The 16,786-nt window shown below is 36.4% G+C and overlaps 1 protein-coding gene across 3 annotated transcripts in view; it reads right to left on the bottom strand.

Annotated features, from left to right (window-relative positions):
* Window positions 1-16,786, bottom strand: part of PRMT3 (protein arginine methyltransferase 3) — a 121,865-nt gene that overhangs the window by 81,199 nt on the left and 23,880 nt on the right. For all 3 annotated transcript variants that reach the window (XR_007518221.1, XM_049890710.1, XM_049890712.1), the window contains one exon: window positions 3,697-3,796. Coding sequence is in view for 2 of the 3 variants with exons in the window: in XM_049890710.1 (XP_049746667.1) it covers window positions 3,697-3,796 (100 nt within the window). In the remaining variant the exon portion in view is untranslated. The remainder of the gene's footprint in view (window positions 1-3,696; window positions 3,797-16,786) is intronic.

Below are 16,786 nucleotides of genomic sequence, written 5' to 3'. Positions count from 1 at the left end.
AAAACGGTCAATTATTTATCACTTGCCCATTGTTTCAGTCAAAGAAGGAGCGTCTAAAAAATGTTGGATATATTTTAGAAAGCATGTCTGTCCCTTCTTTAATTACATATTGGAATTTTTCAGCTTCTCAGTTCTGAAATCCGAGTGGAAGTACCAAAGTTAGGAGGGACTTACAGAATTTAGAAGATACCATAAATGATATCTTCACTCCACGAAGATGACTCAAAACCTTTTAGCAGGAGCCTACTTAAAGCCTCAAATGCACATTTCATTAGGGAAACAAGAAAGGCACCAGAGTTGATCACCTTGGAATTACTGCCATAAATTACAGCGTCTAATGTTCCACCCAGAGCATTTAATGTAATCTGCTGGACTTCAACTCTACCGACTATTACAAGGAGAGGCAGACACTAAGATAACGCAAACATAAAAGTTACACCTTTGTGGCAAGAAAGAAGGAAAGTCCTTAGTTATCCCTTCCTGGACACCCTGATTTGTTTCGCTTCATGAAGGGCTTTAGAAGTACCCTGGTTTCCAAACAACTGGCTCCATTCATCTCAGACTCCAGTGACTTAGTATAGTTTGTGTCATAATGCCTTCCAGATAAAGGCAGAGATCACACCAAGGACAAAGGTGCCTTTTAGATCTGTTAAGAGTCCAACCTGGAGAAGAGAAACTACACAGACTATTTAAGGTACAGGAAAATTAATGCAGGACGTTGTCTATACAGAGTATAGAAGATATGAGAAGTCATCAAGAAGACAGTAAGACAACCTAGACATTAGCAACCCCAGGAAGTAGCTACTACACTTAGGCTAACGAGACAAAGGAAGAGGTACTGACAGTTACGAGAGCCCAGAGCAAGGTCACAGAGTGGATGCTGGAATTGTAATAGGCCTGTCCAGTGAGAATTTAAGTCACAAAAGGAACAGCTTTTGCCAGCAAACCACTAGAGGCAAAGTGAAAGGGGGAAGAAATGCCTTGGCTTCTCCTTTCCTTGAATCTCCCATCAGTGTTTCCCACTGGCTAAATCCAATGAGAAGAGTTGTCACTAGAGCACGGAAAAAGCAGCCTACAGAGTTAACTCCTTCAATAAAAAAGAAAGCAGGAATAGGGCACAAAATGCATCTAAGTGCAAACAAGCCCAAGACCAGCACATCTTTCAATGTTTACATCATAAAGACAATCACATAAATTGACTCAATCCAGCTAATTTCTTATTTCAGTCATTGCATTTTTTGGCTGTAAGACTTCAACTGTATAAGGCAGTCCCCTGATTAAGAATGAGTTCCCTTTCTAAGTCTGTCTTTAAATCGAATCTGTACGTAAGTCACAACAGTTAGGAAAGGTTCGTATCTAACATCAGTTAGTAAAATGTTTGTCATAGTATACAGTGTACCTTTCTATGCATAACAAAATTAAAGAAGTATTTCCAGATACAATAAAACATTTTTAACATAATAATACAGTAATAATAATGTTTTGATGTGCATTGTAAAGTATCGTCCATTTGTTACTACAAATCATTGTTTGTACCTCAAATTTTTAACATAAAAGGCTTTATGGGGTTTGATTTGTAACTACAGGTTGTATGAAAGTTGGACATTCGTAACCCAGGTACTGCCTGTATTAATAACTCTAGATCAACTTTCAGATTTTGGGATGAAAACTCCTAGAACATCAATATCCAGAAGCATATTGTGCTACGCAGGGTAAGAACTACCCAAATAGTTTTTATTATCAGATACATAAAACTGTCCAACTGCGGTGAGGGGAAAGGAGCTAAAGGCTGTCTTTTAGTTTTTCTCTAAAGTCTAATTTGGAGGGATTTAAAAGATGCATTTTCTAAGAAAAATAAAACATATCCTAGAGAAATAAAGATCATGTTTGCCAACATGTAGCATAAACTACTTCAAGCTGTTGTTAAATAAATGCCTCAAATATGCTTTCTCCAAAGCATCTTTTTGTGGTCTTTATAGAAATGTTGGATTTTTAACTGTAGATGGAAAAATTTGTATCTTATTACTCAATTCATAAGAGAAAGCAGAGTGCTGACACAAATTCTTTGGCATAGGAAGAACAATCATATTGTGATTAAGAACTGTTAAAAGCTAAACCTAGCGTTAAAAACAGAACAAAACACCGTTTCACATACAAAAGAGTAAATACCAACCACAGTCACCTGCATTGGCTCCAGTTGGAATTTACTTTAAGTCTGAAAATTTCAAAAGCTCCCTGAAATTCCCGTTATTTTGCGTGAAATATTACTATGTTTATGCAACATTTAGAGATAATTACAAAGCAAAACTTACTGCTCCCAAACTTTTTGATAGATTCATTTAGAGACGATATATTTATCAAATAGTTTTTCTTTTTAAGAAAAACTTTCCAAGTGGTTAAGAAACCCTTGTTTACTTGGAGATACTGGCTACGTTATCTTCATTCTAACTGGCACATCAATAAGTCAAATCAGTTGTCAGATCCCCTTAATTTTATTTCTATGCTTTTCTTCTTTTTAATAAAGCTAGTCTGAGATGGAGTTGCTGCACAGCACTTATATGAAACAGCTCATAGTAACCATGGATTACTGAGAAACAAGATTAAATGAAACAACATAAATTAATGTGTCTATAACAATACTTGTCACATAACCAGTACTTAATAACTATTAGCTGATCTCTAGGCCATTTCAGAGGAAAATTCCTTTGATTTGTACAACTGAACTCTAAATATACATGCATTCCGTGTTAGAAATTATACCTGTGTTTTACACAGTGTTTCTACTTTTCTCTCAAATGTTTTTACATTTTGGTTTGCAGTTTTTACTTCACTATTTGACATTTCAGGCCCTGGTGGTGCCATGGTTAAGAGCTATAGCTGCTAATCAAAAGGTTGGCAGTTCAAATCCACCAGCTGCTCCTTGGAAACCCTATGGAGCAGTTCTACTCTGTCCTACAGGGTCACATGAGTTGGAATTGACTCAATAGCAACAGGTCTGGGTTTTTTTGGTATTTGACATTAACAAAAGTGCCCTGAGTAACAGTGACTGCACACCTGCTATTAGCTGTCTGTCTTCAACTTAAATTCTCTATTGGCGAGAAATCTTGTATGTAGGCTTTAGCTTATCTGGTGAAATCAGATGAGACAAAATATTTTAAAGTAAATATTCTACCTTGACTTTCATGCTTTGAACAAAAAACTAGATTATAAAGCTGTATGATATAACATATAAGATATAACTTATTTTCATTATTTTAATAATACCAATAAATTCTACTTCATGTGATAAAAGACACTGATTGCATTGCCTAACAGATCAGAAAGATGTGGAGAAAGACAGATTACTAGGATAGCAACAGCAGCACCATGTTAATTCTGACGGAATAGCCTTAGGAAGTCCTTAAGAGCAGTGGAGGCTTTTAAGTAAACATATTTAGGTCTCTACGAATTCACAAAGTAGAAAAATAGTAGTTCTGTATTATGATTTTAAAGGTAAAAAAAGCTAATTTTTTTAAAAAAACTATGAATAGCCATTTCAGAATAAAGTATCATAAAAAGATTATAGCTGTTTTTAAAATACCACCATTTTGCCATTTATCAAATATAATTATGATGCAGAAAAATTACTACCTTAGTAATTATTTTCAGTTTTTAAAATTTTACCAATGAAAGCTCATTTCTTCTGTTAACACTTACCATCCACTCAGATATAATAACATCCACTTTTTCTACAGGAAGACGAACTTCTTCAATCTTTCCTTTAATTAGTATAATAGTATCTTCAAGTTTATTTAGTCTGAAAATTATCATAATGAGTTTAATTAGTATGTTAAACAGATTCTGAAAGCTAGTCAAATTACATAATTGCTTGCCAACTGTTCATATACTGGTTTGTGGAACTCAAAAGTATGTTCAAACTTTATGAATTCCCTGGCCATTATACTTATTTTTTGGTCACCCCATGGATACCCAAGAGTGTTTCTGGTTAATATGGTAATACACTGAAATAATATTTAAAACTTCAGCCTGAAAAGAAACCAAGAAACCTGAATTTTATCAAGAGTGCATATTGATAAAGTTACTGTTTACAAAAGAAAAAATTAAAAAAGGAAGAAGACAAGACAGATCAGGCTCACACAACAAAATTATGGTTTAAAGGGAAGCAGTGTATGTTAGAGTGGAGACACTGAAACCCAGCTCCTCTAACACTTGTCAGCTATGTGACCAAATTAACAATCTCTCTGAGCCTGTGTGCTCATGTGTAAAAGAGAATGATAACATCTGTCCTATCTATTTCATGGACTATTTTGAGGATGAAATATTTGTGAAAGCTATGTATACAGCTCCAAGTACTATATAATGATGATGGTATAGTTATGAAACACAATACTGTATAAAACTTGAAATTCTATGCCAACCATAAATAATTTAACCTTGCCCAATGACAATTCATTACTGTTATAAAAGCCTGATCATAATATTAGCACATATTTTTCAACCACCCTCTCCTTTCTTTTGGGGGGGGGGCAATCTGAGAAAGAGTTAGAGGTAATTTTAGAAAGCTAAAAGCAAGTTGCTGATTAAGTTCATACCATATCAAATCAAATAAATAATGAATTCTCAATCCTCAGAGGGTGTATATCTGAATTATAACATTTTTCCTGAAAGAAAGGAGGGATTTCCCCCTCCCCTAATTTCACTGAGGTATTACTCATATAACTCAATACAATTAAATGCATTCATTTTAAAGACAAAATTTGCTGAATTTTGAAAAACACAGAGATGCCCAGGCGGCTACCACCAAAATCAATACATAAAACATTTTCATCTCCCCCCAAAAGTTCATTAGTGTCCCTTTCCAGAAAATTCCACCATTCCCAGGCAACCACTGATTTTCTCTCTTTCACTACAGATAAGATTTGTATTTTGTACAGAAATGCAATCATATTGAATGTACTCTTATATCTGGATTCTTTCACTAAGTGTAATACTTTCTAGATTCATACATATTTTCCTGTAGAGCAGTGGCTCATTTCTTTTTATTGCTGAGTTGCTTTCCACTATATGGATAAACTACAATTTTGTTTATCCATTCACCTGCCGATACAAATTTGGATTGTTTCCAGCTTTGGGCAATAAGGAATTAAAGCTTTATTTGTATACGGCAGAATGATTCTATCAAATAACAGTATGTGTCAAACTTTTAAAGAAACTGCTAAGTTATTTCACAAAGTAGATGTAAAATTTTACATTCCCACCAGTAATATACGAGCACTCCTGCTGTTTAACATCCCTGTCAACACTTAATGCTGTCAATCTTTTAAATACTGACTATGCAGTGAGGTCCCATTGTTATCATAATGACTAAGATTTTTTTCACGGGCTTACAGGCCATATTTCCCTCCCTATTTTCTTTGTGTAAAGTATCTGTTCAATCTTTTGTCCGTTTTTAATACGGTTACTTGTAGTCCTATCATTGAGTTGTAAGAGTTCTTGATTCCGGATATAAGCCTTCCATCAGATTTATGTATGGTGATTATTTTCTAAATACTGTGGTTGCTTTTTCATTATTTTAATGGTGTGTTTTGAAGAGCTCAAGTTTTTATCTTTTTTTTTTTTTTTTTATGGTTCATGCTTTTGGGAGCATAGCTTAGAAACCCTTGCCTACTCCAAATATCTCACCTATGTTTTCTTCTAAAAATTTTGTGGTTTTCATTTTCAGTAAATTTTTCATATGGTATCATGTTCATTTTTTCTTCCATATCAATACCAATTGATACGACACTGAAAAAAACTATCACTAATCCACGAAATTATATTGGTATCTTTGTCAAAAAATCTGTTAACCATATTGTGTGAACCTATTTCTGGACTTTATTATTCTTCCTCAAGATCTATACATGTATCTTTATGCCAACACAACACTTTCTTGATTACTGTAGTTTTAAGGGAAGTCAGGAAATCTGGTGATATATGTCCTTCAACTTTATTCCTTTTTGATGAATTCTTTTGGCTGTTCTGGGTCATACGCACTTCCATATGGATTTTAGAATCAGCTCTCAGTATGTTTTATACTTTCCAGTGTTCAAGCCTTGCACATATTTTGCTAAATGCATCCCTAAATATTTGATAGTTTCAGATTCTACTGTAAATGGCATATATTTTTTAAAATTTCAATTTCTAATTGTTTATGGGTATTTTACAGAAATATAATTAACTTTCATATTTTGACTCTGAATCTTGTGACTGTTAAACTCACATTAGCAGTTTTTATGTAGTTTCCTTAAGATTTTACATGTATATGGTCATGCCCTCTGGGAAGAATGATGGTTTTGTGTCTTCCATTCAATCTGTTTGTCTTTTATTTCCTCTTTTCCATTACAATGCTGAACAAAAGTGGTGAGAGTAAACATCCTTGTTTTGTTCCCAGTTTAGGGGGAAAGTGTTGATTACTATTAAAAACGATGCTAAATGTAGGTTTTTCACAGATGCTATTCATCAGGTGAAAAAAAAAGTTTTCTTCTATTCCCAGTTGGCTTAGAGTTTTTATTATAAACGAGAGCTAAATTTTGACAATTTTTCTGTATCTATTAAGATGCTTAAAAAAAAAAAAGATGCTTACATGGTTTTTATTCTGTTAATACAGTGAGCTACATTGATTTCTGAATGTTAAACCTATCTTCACTTCCTAGGATAAACCCTACATGGTCATTCATAGTTTATATCCTTTTTTCTATATTGCTGGATCCAATTTGCTAATATTAAGGAATTTTTCCATCTATGTTCACGAGGAATATTGGTATGTAGTTTACTTTCCTTGTAATATCTTTGATTGGTTTTAGTATCACAGAAATGCTGGCCTTATAAAACGCACTGGCAAGTGTCCTGTCCATCCCTATTTTCTGAAAGGGTTTAGTATTATTTATTAAATGTTTGAAGAAACTTAACATCTAATTTATGGTATTAATTTGGTTATGGTTATTAATTTGTGGGAATATTCAGAATTACAAATTCATTTTCTTTAATAGATTTAGGGCTATTCAGATTTTTTAGTTCTTCTTAAATCAGTTTTGGTAATTTTTGTTCTCTAGGGAGGCTGGAGGTTCAAGTATACCCAGAGGCATCTTAAAAGAAATGTCTGGTGATCTACTTCCAAAAAAGTCAGCCATTGAAAACCCTCTGGAAACTAGATGGTGCCCACCTACCATTACTGAGCATTTTGATCAAAGATTCTATAGAAGATTCCTGATCAAAAGGGAGAAACGCAGAACAGATTTTCAAATTTTCATGGACTCCAGACTTTCTGGAGCCATGGAGGCTGGATGAACCCTGAAACTACTGCCCTAGGATAACCTTGTAAACCTTAAACCAAAAATGTCCCCTGAAGTCTTTGTAAAAACTAAACGACAGTTTAGCTTAACTAGTAAAAAATGTCTGTTGTAAAACTAAATGATAGATAGTTTAGCTTAACTACTAAAAAATGTCTTAAAAGAGCATTATGTTCTTTTAAGAACTATCTATATGGGATCAAACTGACAACACAAACTAGAAAGGTTAAATAGGAACCGTAGGGGGTAATGAATTTATGTTAATGCGATGCAACAACTCAGCAAAGGAGGGTGAAAATGACTGTACAACTCAAATAACGTAATCAATGTCAGAAGATTGTACATGCAGAAACAGTTGAATTGATGTATGTTTTGCCGTGTATATTCTCTACAACAACAAAATAAAATTAAAAAACAGAAACAAAAAAACCCCTATGGAGCACAGTTTAACTCTGACACATGTGTGGTCACCATGAGTTGGTTTCGATTTGACGGCAACTGGTCTGGAAACTCATGGCACAGTGGTTAAGTGATACGGCTACCAATCAAAAGATTGCCAGTTTGAATCCACCCAGGTGCTCCCTGGAAACTCTATGGGGTCATTCTACTCTGTCCCATAGGGTCACTATGAACCAGAATTGACTCAACGGCAACGGGTTTAATTTTTGGGTTTTTTGGTCTGGTTTTATCATTTTAATGATGTTCCCTCAAATATTTCTTTTTTAATATAAGCATTTAAAGCTTAAATTTCTATCTAAGCATGTTTTTCTTTTAACTCAGTTCAAAGTATTTTCTCATTTCTTTTTCCTTGTGATTTCTTCTCTGACCTTTGGGTTATTTCAAAATGTGCTGCTTAATTACAAACCATTTATGGGATATACCAGATATCTTTGTTATTGATTTATAGTTCAATTTTGGTGGGGCCAGGGCTTAGTCTATAGAGTTAAATCCTTTTTAATCTACTGAGGCTTCTTTTAGTGTCCTGCGTGTGAGCTATCTTGGTGAATGTTCCACATGCACTTAAAAAAACATGATTCTGTATAGTCTTTGGGTGGAGTCTTCTTTAAATGTCAGCTAAGTCGAGCGGTTTGATGATGCCATTTGTTGTTGTCAGTGTGCGGAACAGACCTGCACTATAGGGTTTTCAAGATCTTTAGTGGTGTTTAGGTCTTCTATATTCCTATTGATTTTATATCTACTTATCCTATCAATTATTGAGAAAGGAGTGTTACTATCACCAAACATAATCATACACTGATTTTTCCTTTCATTTCTATCAGTTTTTGTTCCATGTATTTGGGAGATTTTATTAGATGATTCTAGATTCAGAATTATGATATATTCTTGTGATATAACCCCATCATCAAAGAAATAATCCTCCTTTATTCCTGATAAACTTTTTATAATGTGGAGCCCTGGTGGCATAATGGTTAAGTGCTTGGCTGCTAACCAAAAAGTTGAGGTTCCAACCCATCCAGCAGCTCTGCAGGAGAAAGACCTGGTGATCTGCTCCCATAAAGATTACAGCCTAGAAAACCCTATGGGGCAGTTCTACTCTGTCACATGGGTCACTATGAGTTGAAATCAACTTGGCGGCACCTAACAGCAACAACAAATTTGTATGATACTAATATAGTCATTCCCACTTTTAAAATAATTAAAAAACTCATTACCATCAAGTCGATTCTGACTCATAGTGACCCTACAACACAGAGTGGAACTACCCTACAGGGTTTCCAAGGCTGTATAATCTTTATGGAAGCAGGCTGCCACACCATTCTTCTGTGGTGTGGCTGGTGGGTTCAAACTGCTAACCTTTCAGTTAACAGTTGAGATTACTGTCCACCTTCTGCATTCTCTTTAAGCTTTTTGTTGTTGCTTTTGTGTGCCATCAAGTCGATCACGACTCACAGCAACCCTATGTGAGAGTAAACCTGCTCCACAGGGTTTCCTGGGCTGTAATCTTTACGCGAGCAGATCACCAGGTCTTTTCTCACATGAAGCGCCTGGTGGGTTCAAACCGCTGACCTTTTGGTTAGTAGCCAAGTGCATCATCATTGCAACACTATGGTTCCTTTTTAACCTTTGGTGTTAATATATTTAAAAAGGATTTCTTTAAGACTATACGTAGTTAATCCAGTCTGGGAATCTCTGCCTTTTAATTGGGTATTTAGGCCAGGGGTTGGAGAACTATGGTCCCAGAACTTTTTTTTTTTTAATGTGTATATTTATAATCATATCATTAGGGAATAACAAGTTTTGTTTTCTCATTTCCAATTCTTATACTTTTCTTCTTATTGCCTTGCTGCTCTGGCTAGGACCTCCTTTACAGTGTTGAATAGATGAGGTGATAGCAAGCAGGTATCCCCATCCTGTTCCTGAACCTAAAAGGAATGCTTTCAATGCTTCATCAAGATGTTGGCTGCAGGTTTCATTTTGGTATCTCTGTATCATGCTAGGAACATTCTATGTCTAGTTTGTTACGAGTTTTAATATATATAAAAATATAAAATATATTTTTTAAATGGATGTTTCATTTCAGCAAATATTTTTTCTGCATCTATTGAGATGATCACAGATTTTCTAATTGATTTTCTCATATTTCAATCTTGCATTCTTGAGTTAAACTTTACCTCCCAATATATTATTCAATTAGTGTTTTAATATTTCAATTAGGGTTTTTATATATATGTTCATGAGTGAGTGGTCTGTAGTTTTCTGTCCTCGTACTATCTTAGTGGGGTTTTGGTATAAAGGCTATACAGGCTTCATATATGGACACTTCATTCTTGACAAAAATGATTTTGCAAAGTAGAAAGGAAAGAATGACTTCTGCAGTAAGTGGGGATGGACAAATAGCTCATCTAAATAGGAAAAAAGGCAGAAAGAAACTAGACCACTACTTTATACCATATATAAAAATCAATGACTAGTGGCTTATAGACCAAAATGAAAAAAGCACAACTATAAAGCATTTAAAAGAGAACACGGGAGAATATTTCTATAATCTCAGGGTAGAAAACTGTTTCTTAATCAACTCACGAATGGCACCAATTATAAATAAGAATGTTGCTACATTAAAATCAAGAATTTCAGTTCGTCAAAAGACACAATGAAAAGAGTGAAAAGGTAAGCAAGAATGGGAAAAGAATTTTACATTACATAAAACTCATAAAGAGCTCAAATCCAGAATATGTAAAGACTGCCTACAAATAGGAAATCCTGGTAGCACAGTGGTTAAGAGTTCAGCTGCTAACCAAAAGGTCGGCAGTTCGAGTCCACCAAGCGCTCCTTGGAAACCCTCTGGGGCAGTTTACTCTGTCATATATAGGGTCACTATGAGTTGGAACTGACTTGACAGCAATGGGTCTGGTTTAGTTTTTGGCCTACAAATACATAAGAAAATGGCACAGCTCAAAAGAAACCTCAGCAAAAGACTTGAAGAGATATTTGATAGAAAAGAATCCTAATGACCAATAATCATACGAAAAGGTGCTCAACCTCATCAGTAATCACAACAATGCAAATTAAAACTGCAATGAGATACTGCAACACAACCGAGGAAAAAAATTTTTTAAGGTGGACAATGTCAACCAGAACTGTCATACATTATTGGTGGAAGTATAAATTGATACAACCATGCTAAAAAATTGTCTGGTACTATCCGGGACATTTAAAGATATGTATACCTCAAATTCTATAATTCTACTTGTAAGTACATACCGTACACATGTGTGCTCCAGGCAACATGTACAGTACGTTCATAATAGAACTGTTCATGGTAGCCCCAAACTAGAAAACACACATTGTCCATCAAGAACAGGGAGGATAAATTATGATATACTCATCAATGGCATACTACATATTAATAAATATTAAGGAACAGCTACACACATGAATCTTATAAATAATGTTGAGCCAAATAACCTAGAGAAAAAGAGTGCATAAGATAGGATTCCATTGATATAAAGATCAAAATTAGGTAAACCAAACTATTTTATTTAGTGATGCCCACTTAAGTGTTCAACCTATAAAGCAAAGCAAAGAACTGGTTACCATGAAAGTCAGGACAGTAGTTGCCTCAATCAGTAAGGAACGGCTTCAACTGAGAAAGGAAAGTGAAGGTGGGTGGGAGTCTGGAGTGCTGACAATGTTCTATTTCTTGCCCTGTATAATGGCTACATGGGTATTCAGCTTAACTTATTTATGTATATTAAAGAAGGAGCTTTGGTGGCACAGTGATTATGCACTCAGCTGCAAACTGAATGGTCAGCGGTTCGAACCCATAAGCCTCTCCATGGAAGAAAGATGTGGCAGTCTGCTTCCGTAAAGATTACAGCCTTAGAAACCCTGCGGGACAGTTCCACTCTGTCCTGTAGGGTCACTATGTGTCAGAATTGTCTCAACAGCATCTTTTTTTAAAGTACAGTAAACATGGCTATTTATGTTTTATGCATTTTTATATGTATATAATGGAGGTCTGGTGGTCCAGTGGTTAAGAGCTCAGGCGTTAACCAAGGTTGGTGATTCGAATCCACCAGCCACTCCTTGGAAACCGTATGGGGCAGTTCTACTCTGTCCTATAGGGTCACTGTGAGTTGGAATCAATTTGATGGCAATGGGTTTTGGTTTGGTTATTATGCATGATGAAATTACTATTGTTACTTGCTGTATAATGAAATATTTACTAAGGATCTACAAACACTTCAAAGAAAATAAAAAGCAGCCTTCTTTTAAAAGAGCAAAATGTTCCCACTGCCTAGAAATATCTTCAGAGTGGTTATGCTGAAACAAGATCTGTGTTCTGTAAGAGACCATCTGCTCGGGCTGTTTATTGTCTGCTACAAGTCATAATCCTATTTGCATCAGTAATTACTTGTTGTTCAAATATGAATACAACTGGAAAGATTATGATTGCAGGGAATACACAGAAAAAAAACAAAGCCCCACCATTTCCAGTAATCCTATTTTAAAACAGCTCAACACAGATATTCACTCTTTCTTAAGACTGTTAATGACTACCTGAGAATTCCTGTTTATGAAAAAAGAAATTATAGATTTTACCAACTTTTCTCATGTGGCTACTCACAGAGCCTTACTTTAACATAAAAGCATTCCAAATCAATTCTATTTCTGGAAATATCTGCCCAAAAACCATAGCATAGCTTTGATCTACAGAAATACAACATTGTAATAAAAAGGGGATTTTAAGTAATTCCCTAACTAATCCAGTAAGCACCGAAACTATCAACCTTTCTGAATGGCAATTGTGTCAGAACATCACATACTTTCCTATCTTATTAAAGTAGCAATTTAACTTTTATTTCATGATAGAGGGACATCATTGTGATTAATTATCTTGTACTGGGCATATGGAGATAAAAGGCATAGTCCATGAACTTAGAAAGAATGTCTAAGGGAGACAGACCAGTAAACATTGTAGGGCACCATGGGAGCTTGTATGATAAACACCTACTCAAGGAAGTGACATCTGAGCTTAGCCCTAAAAGATACACATGGTATAGGGGCCTTGGTGGTACAGTGGTTAAGAGATACAGCTGCTAATGAAAAGGTCAGCAGTTTGAATCCACCAACTGCTCCTTAGAAGTTCTATGGGGCAGTTCTGCTCTGTCCCATACACCACTATGAGTCAGAATTGACTCCATGGCAATGGGTTTGTTATGGGATGGAGAGGGTTGTGTATGTGCACAATTGCCCATGAGGTGTGACAAAGTTTTGAGGGAGTTAGAGGTGATGCTAAGGAGTCTATATCTTACTTAAAGACAATAAAGAGCCATTTTAGCATTTTTAAAATGGGAAACACAGGATCAAATTTGTAACCTAATGTAAGCTGCCAGATATGATTTAGATAAAAGACATGGCCCATGCTCAAAAAAAAAACCATGCCATGCCCTAGTAGGAAGACAAACAAGTAAGCAGTATAAAGTACCACGAGTTCAGAAAACGAACACCTAATCAAGTAAATGACAATGACAAAGTTCTCCCAGAAGAATATTATAAGTTATAAAAAATAGCCTTTTTAAAAAGAATATTTGGTGGGTTGGGAGTGAATGACTTATACATACAAAAATTCACAAACTGTAGTATTATTTTCAAAGACGACACTGAAGCTGTCAAGGATTTCATTCTACTTGGATCAACAATCAGCATTCATGGGAGCAGCAGTCAAGAAACCAATGATGTATTGCATTGGGCAAATCTGCTGCAAAAGATTTCTTCAAAGTTTAAGAAGCAAAGATGTTTATGATGACTAACGTCTGCCTGATCCAAGCCATGGTCTTTTCAATTGTCTCATATGTGTGCAAAAGCTGGAAAATGAAAAATGAACGCAGAAGAATTTATCCGAACTGTGGTACTGATGAAGAACACTAAATGTACCGTGGACTGTAAGAAAAACAAAAACAGTATTAGAAGAAATACAACCGGAATACTCCTTAGAAGTAAGGATGGTAAGATTTCAGCCTATTTACTTTGGACACATCACTAGGAAAAGACCCATCACTAGAAAAAAAAAAAAAATCATGGTTGGTAAAGTCAGAGAAAATGAGGGCAACTCAGTGAGACGGACTGATACAACAACACAACAGCTGACACAATGGACTCAAATATGCCAAGGATCCTGACGGACCAAGCAACATTTCATTCTGTTACATACAAGGTTACTGTGAGTCAGAGTCAACTCAGAAGCAGCTAACAGCAACCCTACTTTTCTTTCAGTTCCATAGGGAACATCCAAGCACACTTGTTTATTTCTCTTCTCCCAGTGAAATGGCAATAAAGTAATAAGAAGAACACTAAAACTCATAAATCCACGGAGATTTGGGGAGGGACTATCAAAGAATAAAAGATGGCGATCATTTAGGGGGAAAAAAGGATGAACAAAATCATCTTGGTAAACCTGTGAGGGACCTGCGCTCAGTGAACACATCGGAGAAAACTCTAGTGAAGGTGGGAGCCATTCTTCACAACACAAACCTCTGGAGTTGGGAAGTATAAAAAGTGGAAGGAAGAAACTGACTGAAAAATTGCAGCAGACTGGTACCCAGACCAGGTCTCCCTCCCTTCCCCTCAGAGAAAACACCCATACCACTCACCCAGTCCTCTGTCCAGACATGTGAACAAAACAACAAACAAACAAAACAAGAATCCTTAACCATTTTGGGGGGGGGTGTACATCCCAAGGGAAACAAACCCCACCAGGTGGATGATTTCAAATGCAGAGCCCAGTCTCGGAACCAGAACAAGGTCATTCCAGGTATCATTTGTATTCACGGGTGTGTAGCTATAGAATTACTAAAGATATCTACTGTTTGAAATGCACAAACAGTAGATATCTTTAGCTTCTAATATAGTGAAAAAACACTGTAAAAAGAATTACCTGATTCTAGCAGAGACAATGAATTTTGAGATTTTACTGATGATGTCTTGGAACATTTGATACACTAGATCTTAAAGATTTACTCACTCGTTCACTGAGTGTTTAAGCTGAAAGCCTACCATGTGCCAGGTACAGGTGCTTGATGCACATCAGTGAACAAAAAAAGAAAAATTCCCACCTAATCTTGGGGAGCTGATATTCTAGTAAAGCTTACATTTCTTTTTTTTTTTTTTTAATTTATTAATTTTTATTGTGCTTGGAAATCCTAGTGGCACAGTGGTTGAGTGCTATGGCTGCTAATCAAGAGGTCAGCAGTTTGAATCCGCCAGGTGCTCCTTGGAAACTCTATGGGGGCAGTCCTACTCTGTCCTATAGGGTTGCTATGAGTCGGAATCGACTTGACAGCACTGGGTTTTTGGTTTGGTTATTGTGCTTTAAGCGAATGTTTACAAATCAAGTCAGTCTCTCATACAAAAATTTACATACATCTTGCTATATACACCTAATTGCTCTTCCCCTAACGAGACAGCACATTCTTTCCCTCCACTCTCTCTTTTCGTGTCCATTCAGCCAGTTTCTGGCCCCTTCTGCCCTCTCATCTCCCCTACAGGCAGGAGATGCCAATATAGTCTCATGTTGTCTATTTGATCCAAAAAGCTCGTTCTTCACCAGTATCATTTTCTATCCCATAGTCCAGTCCAATCCCTGTCTGAAGAGTTGGCTTTGGGAATGGTTCCTGTCTTGGGCTAACAGAAGGCCTGGGGATCATAACCTCCAGGGTCCTTCTAGTCTCACTATGACCATTAAGTCTGGTCTTTTTATGAGAATTTGGGGTCTGCATCCCACTGCTCTCCTGCGCCCTCAGGGGTTCTCTGTTGTGTTCCCTATCAGGGCAGTCATTGGTTGTGGCCAGGCAGCATCTAGTTCTTCTGGTCTCGGGCTGATGTAGTCCCTGGTTTATGTGGTCCTTTCTGTCTCTTGGGTTCATAATTACCTTGTGTCTTTGGTGTTCATTCTCTCTTCCTCGAGGTGGGATGAGACTAATTGATGCATCTTAGATGGCTGCTTGCTAAGTGTTTAAGACCCTAGATGCCACTCTCCAAAGTGGGATGCAGAATGTTTTCTTAATAGATTTTATTACACCATTGACATAGATGTCCCCTGAAACCATGGCCCCCAAACCCCTGCCACGCTGGCTTCGAAGCATTCAGTTTATTCAAGAAACTTCTTTGTAAAGCTTACATTTCTGATGGATTTCATATGCTATTGAACCTCAGGCTTTTAAGACTGGCAAGAAATATACCAAAATGCTGATGTTGATCTCTGATTGTGGGATCATAGGTAATTTTTAGTTTCTTCTTTATCCTCTCATATTTTCCCAACACACATACAAGTGATTTATTTTCCTTTTTTCCTTTTTTCTTCAGAGGGGAGGAGAACTGGATGGGGAAATCAATCTAGATACACTAAGGTGAATAGATGGTAGAAAACACTATCAAGGGCAAACACAATACAAACAACAGGGCCAATCATGTGCAGATGCATTAATTCAGGCAAGAGATGTAAGAACATGAATTAAGGCACTGGTAGCAGATGGGCATATCTGAGAAACATCAAGGATATTCAATTAACAGGGCTCTGTGTCTAGAGCTCCTTGAAAACTATGGGGAAGTTCTACTCTGTCCTATAGGGTCACTATGAGTCGGAATCAACTCGATGGCAGTGGGTTGGGTGGGTCTCCAATAGGATATGCTGGGTAAAGGAGAGGGAAAGGTCAAGGATGAATTCCTGGTTTCCAACGTGGACCTGAGAGGAAAGAGTTAATATAGCAGGTCTGTTTTACTCAATTCTTGTTTATCTCTACAGCCCTGGCAAAGATCCTTGAGAAAAATAATGAGAACAAAACTCGTAGAACATTTACATAGTTACTGGGTAACGATGTTATTCGAAACCCCAAAGCACTAGGTCAAGATAAACCAGGTTGACAAGCATATTTAAAGTAAACATGAAGATTCATGATGTGCAGCTGGCACGTGGTTTGGGGTCTGCATCGTGACTG

The sequence above is a fragment of the Elephas maximus genome, chromosome 7 (genome assembly GCF_024166365.1).
Source record: "Elephas maximus indicus isolate mEleMax1 chromosome 7, mEleMax1 primary haplotype, whole genome shotgun sequence".
Lineage (NCBI taxonomy): Eukaryota > Metazoa > Chordata > Mammalia > Proboscidea > Elephantidae > Elephas > Elephas maximus.
The sequence above is the reverse complement of the archived record's forward strand: the minus strand, read 5'-3'. Positions and strand labels throughout refer to the sequence as shown.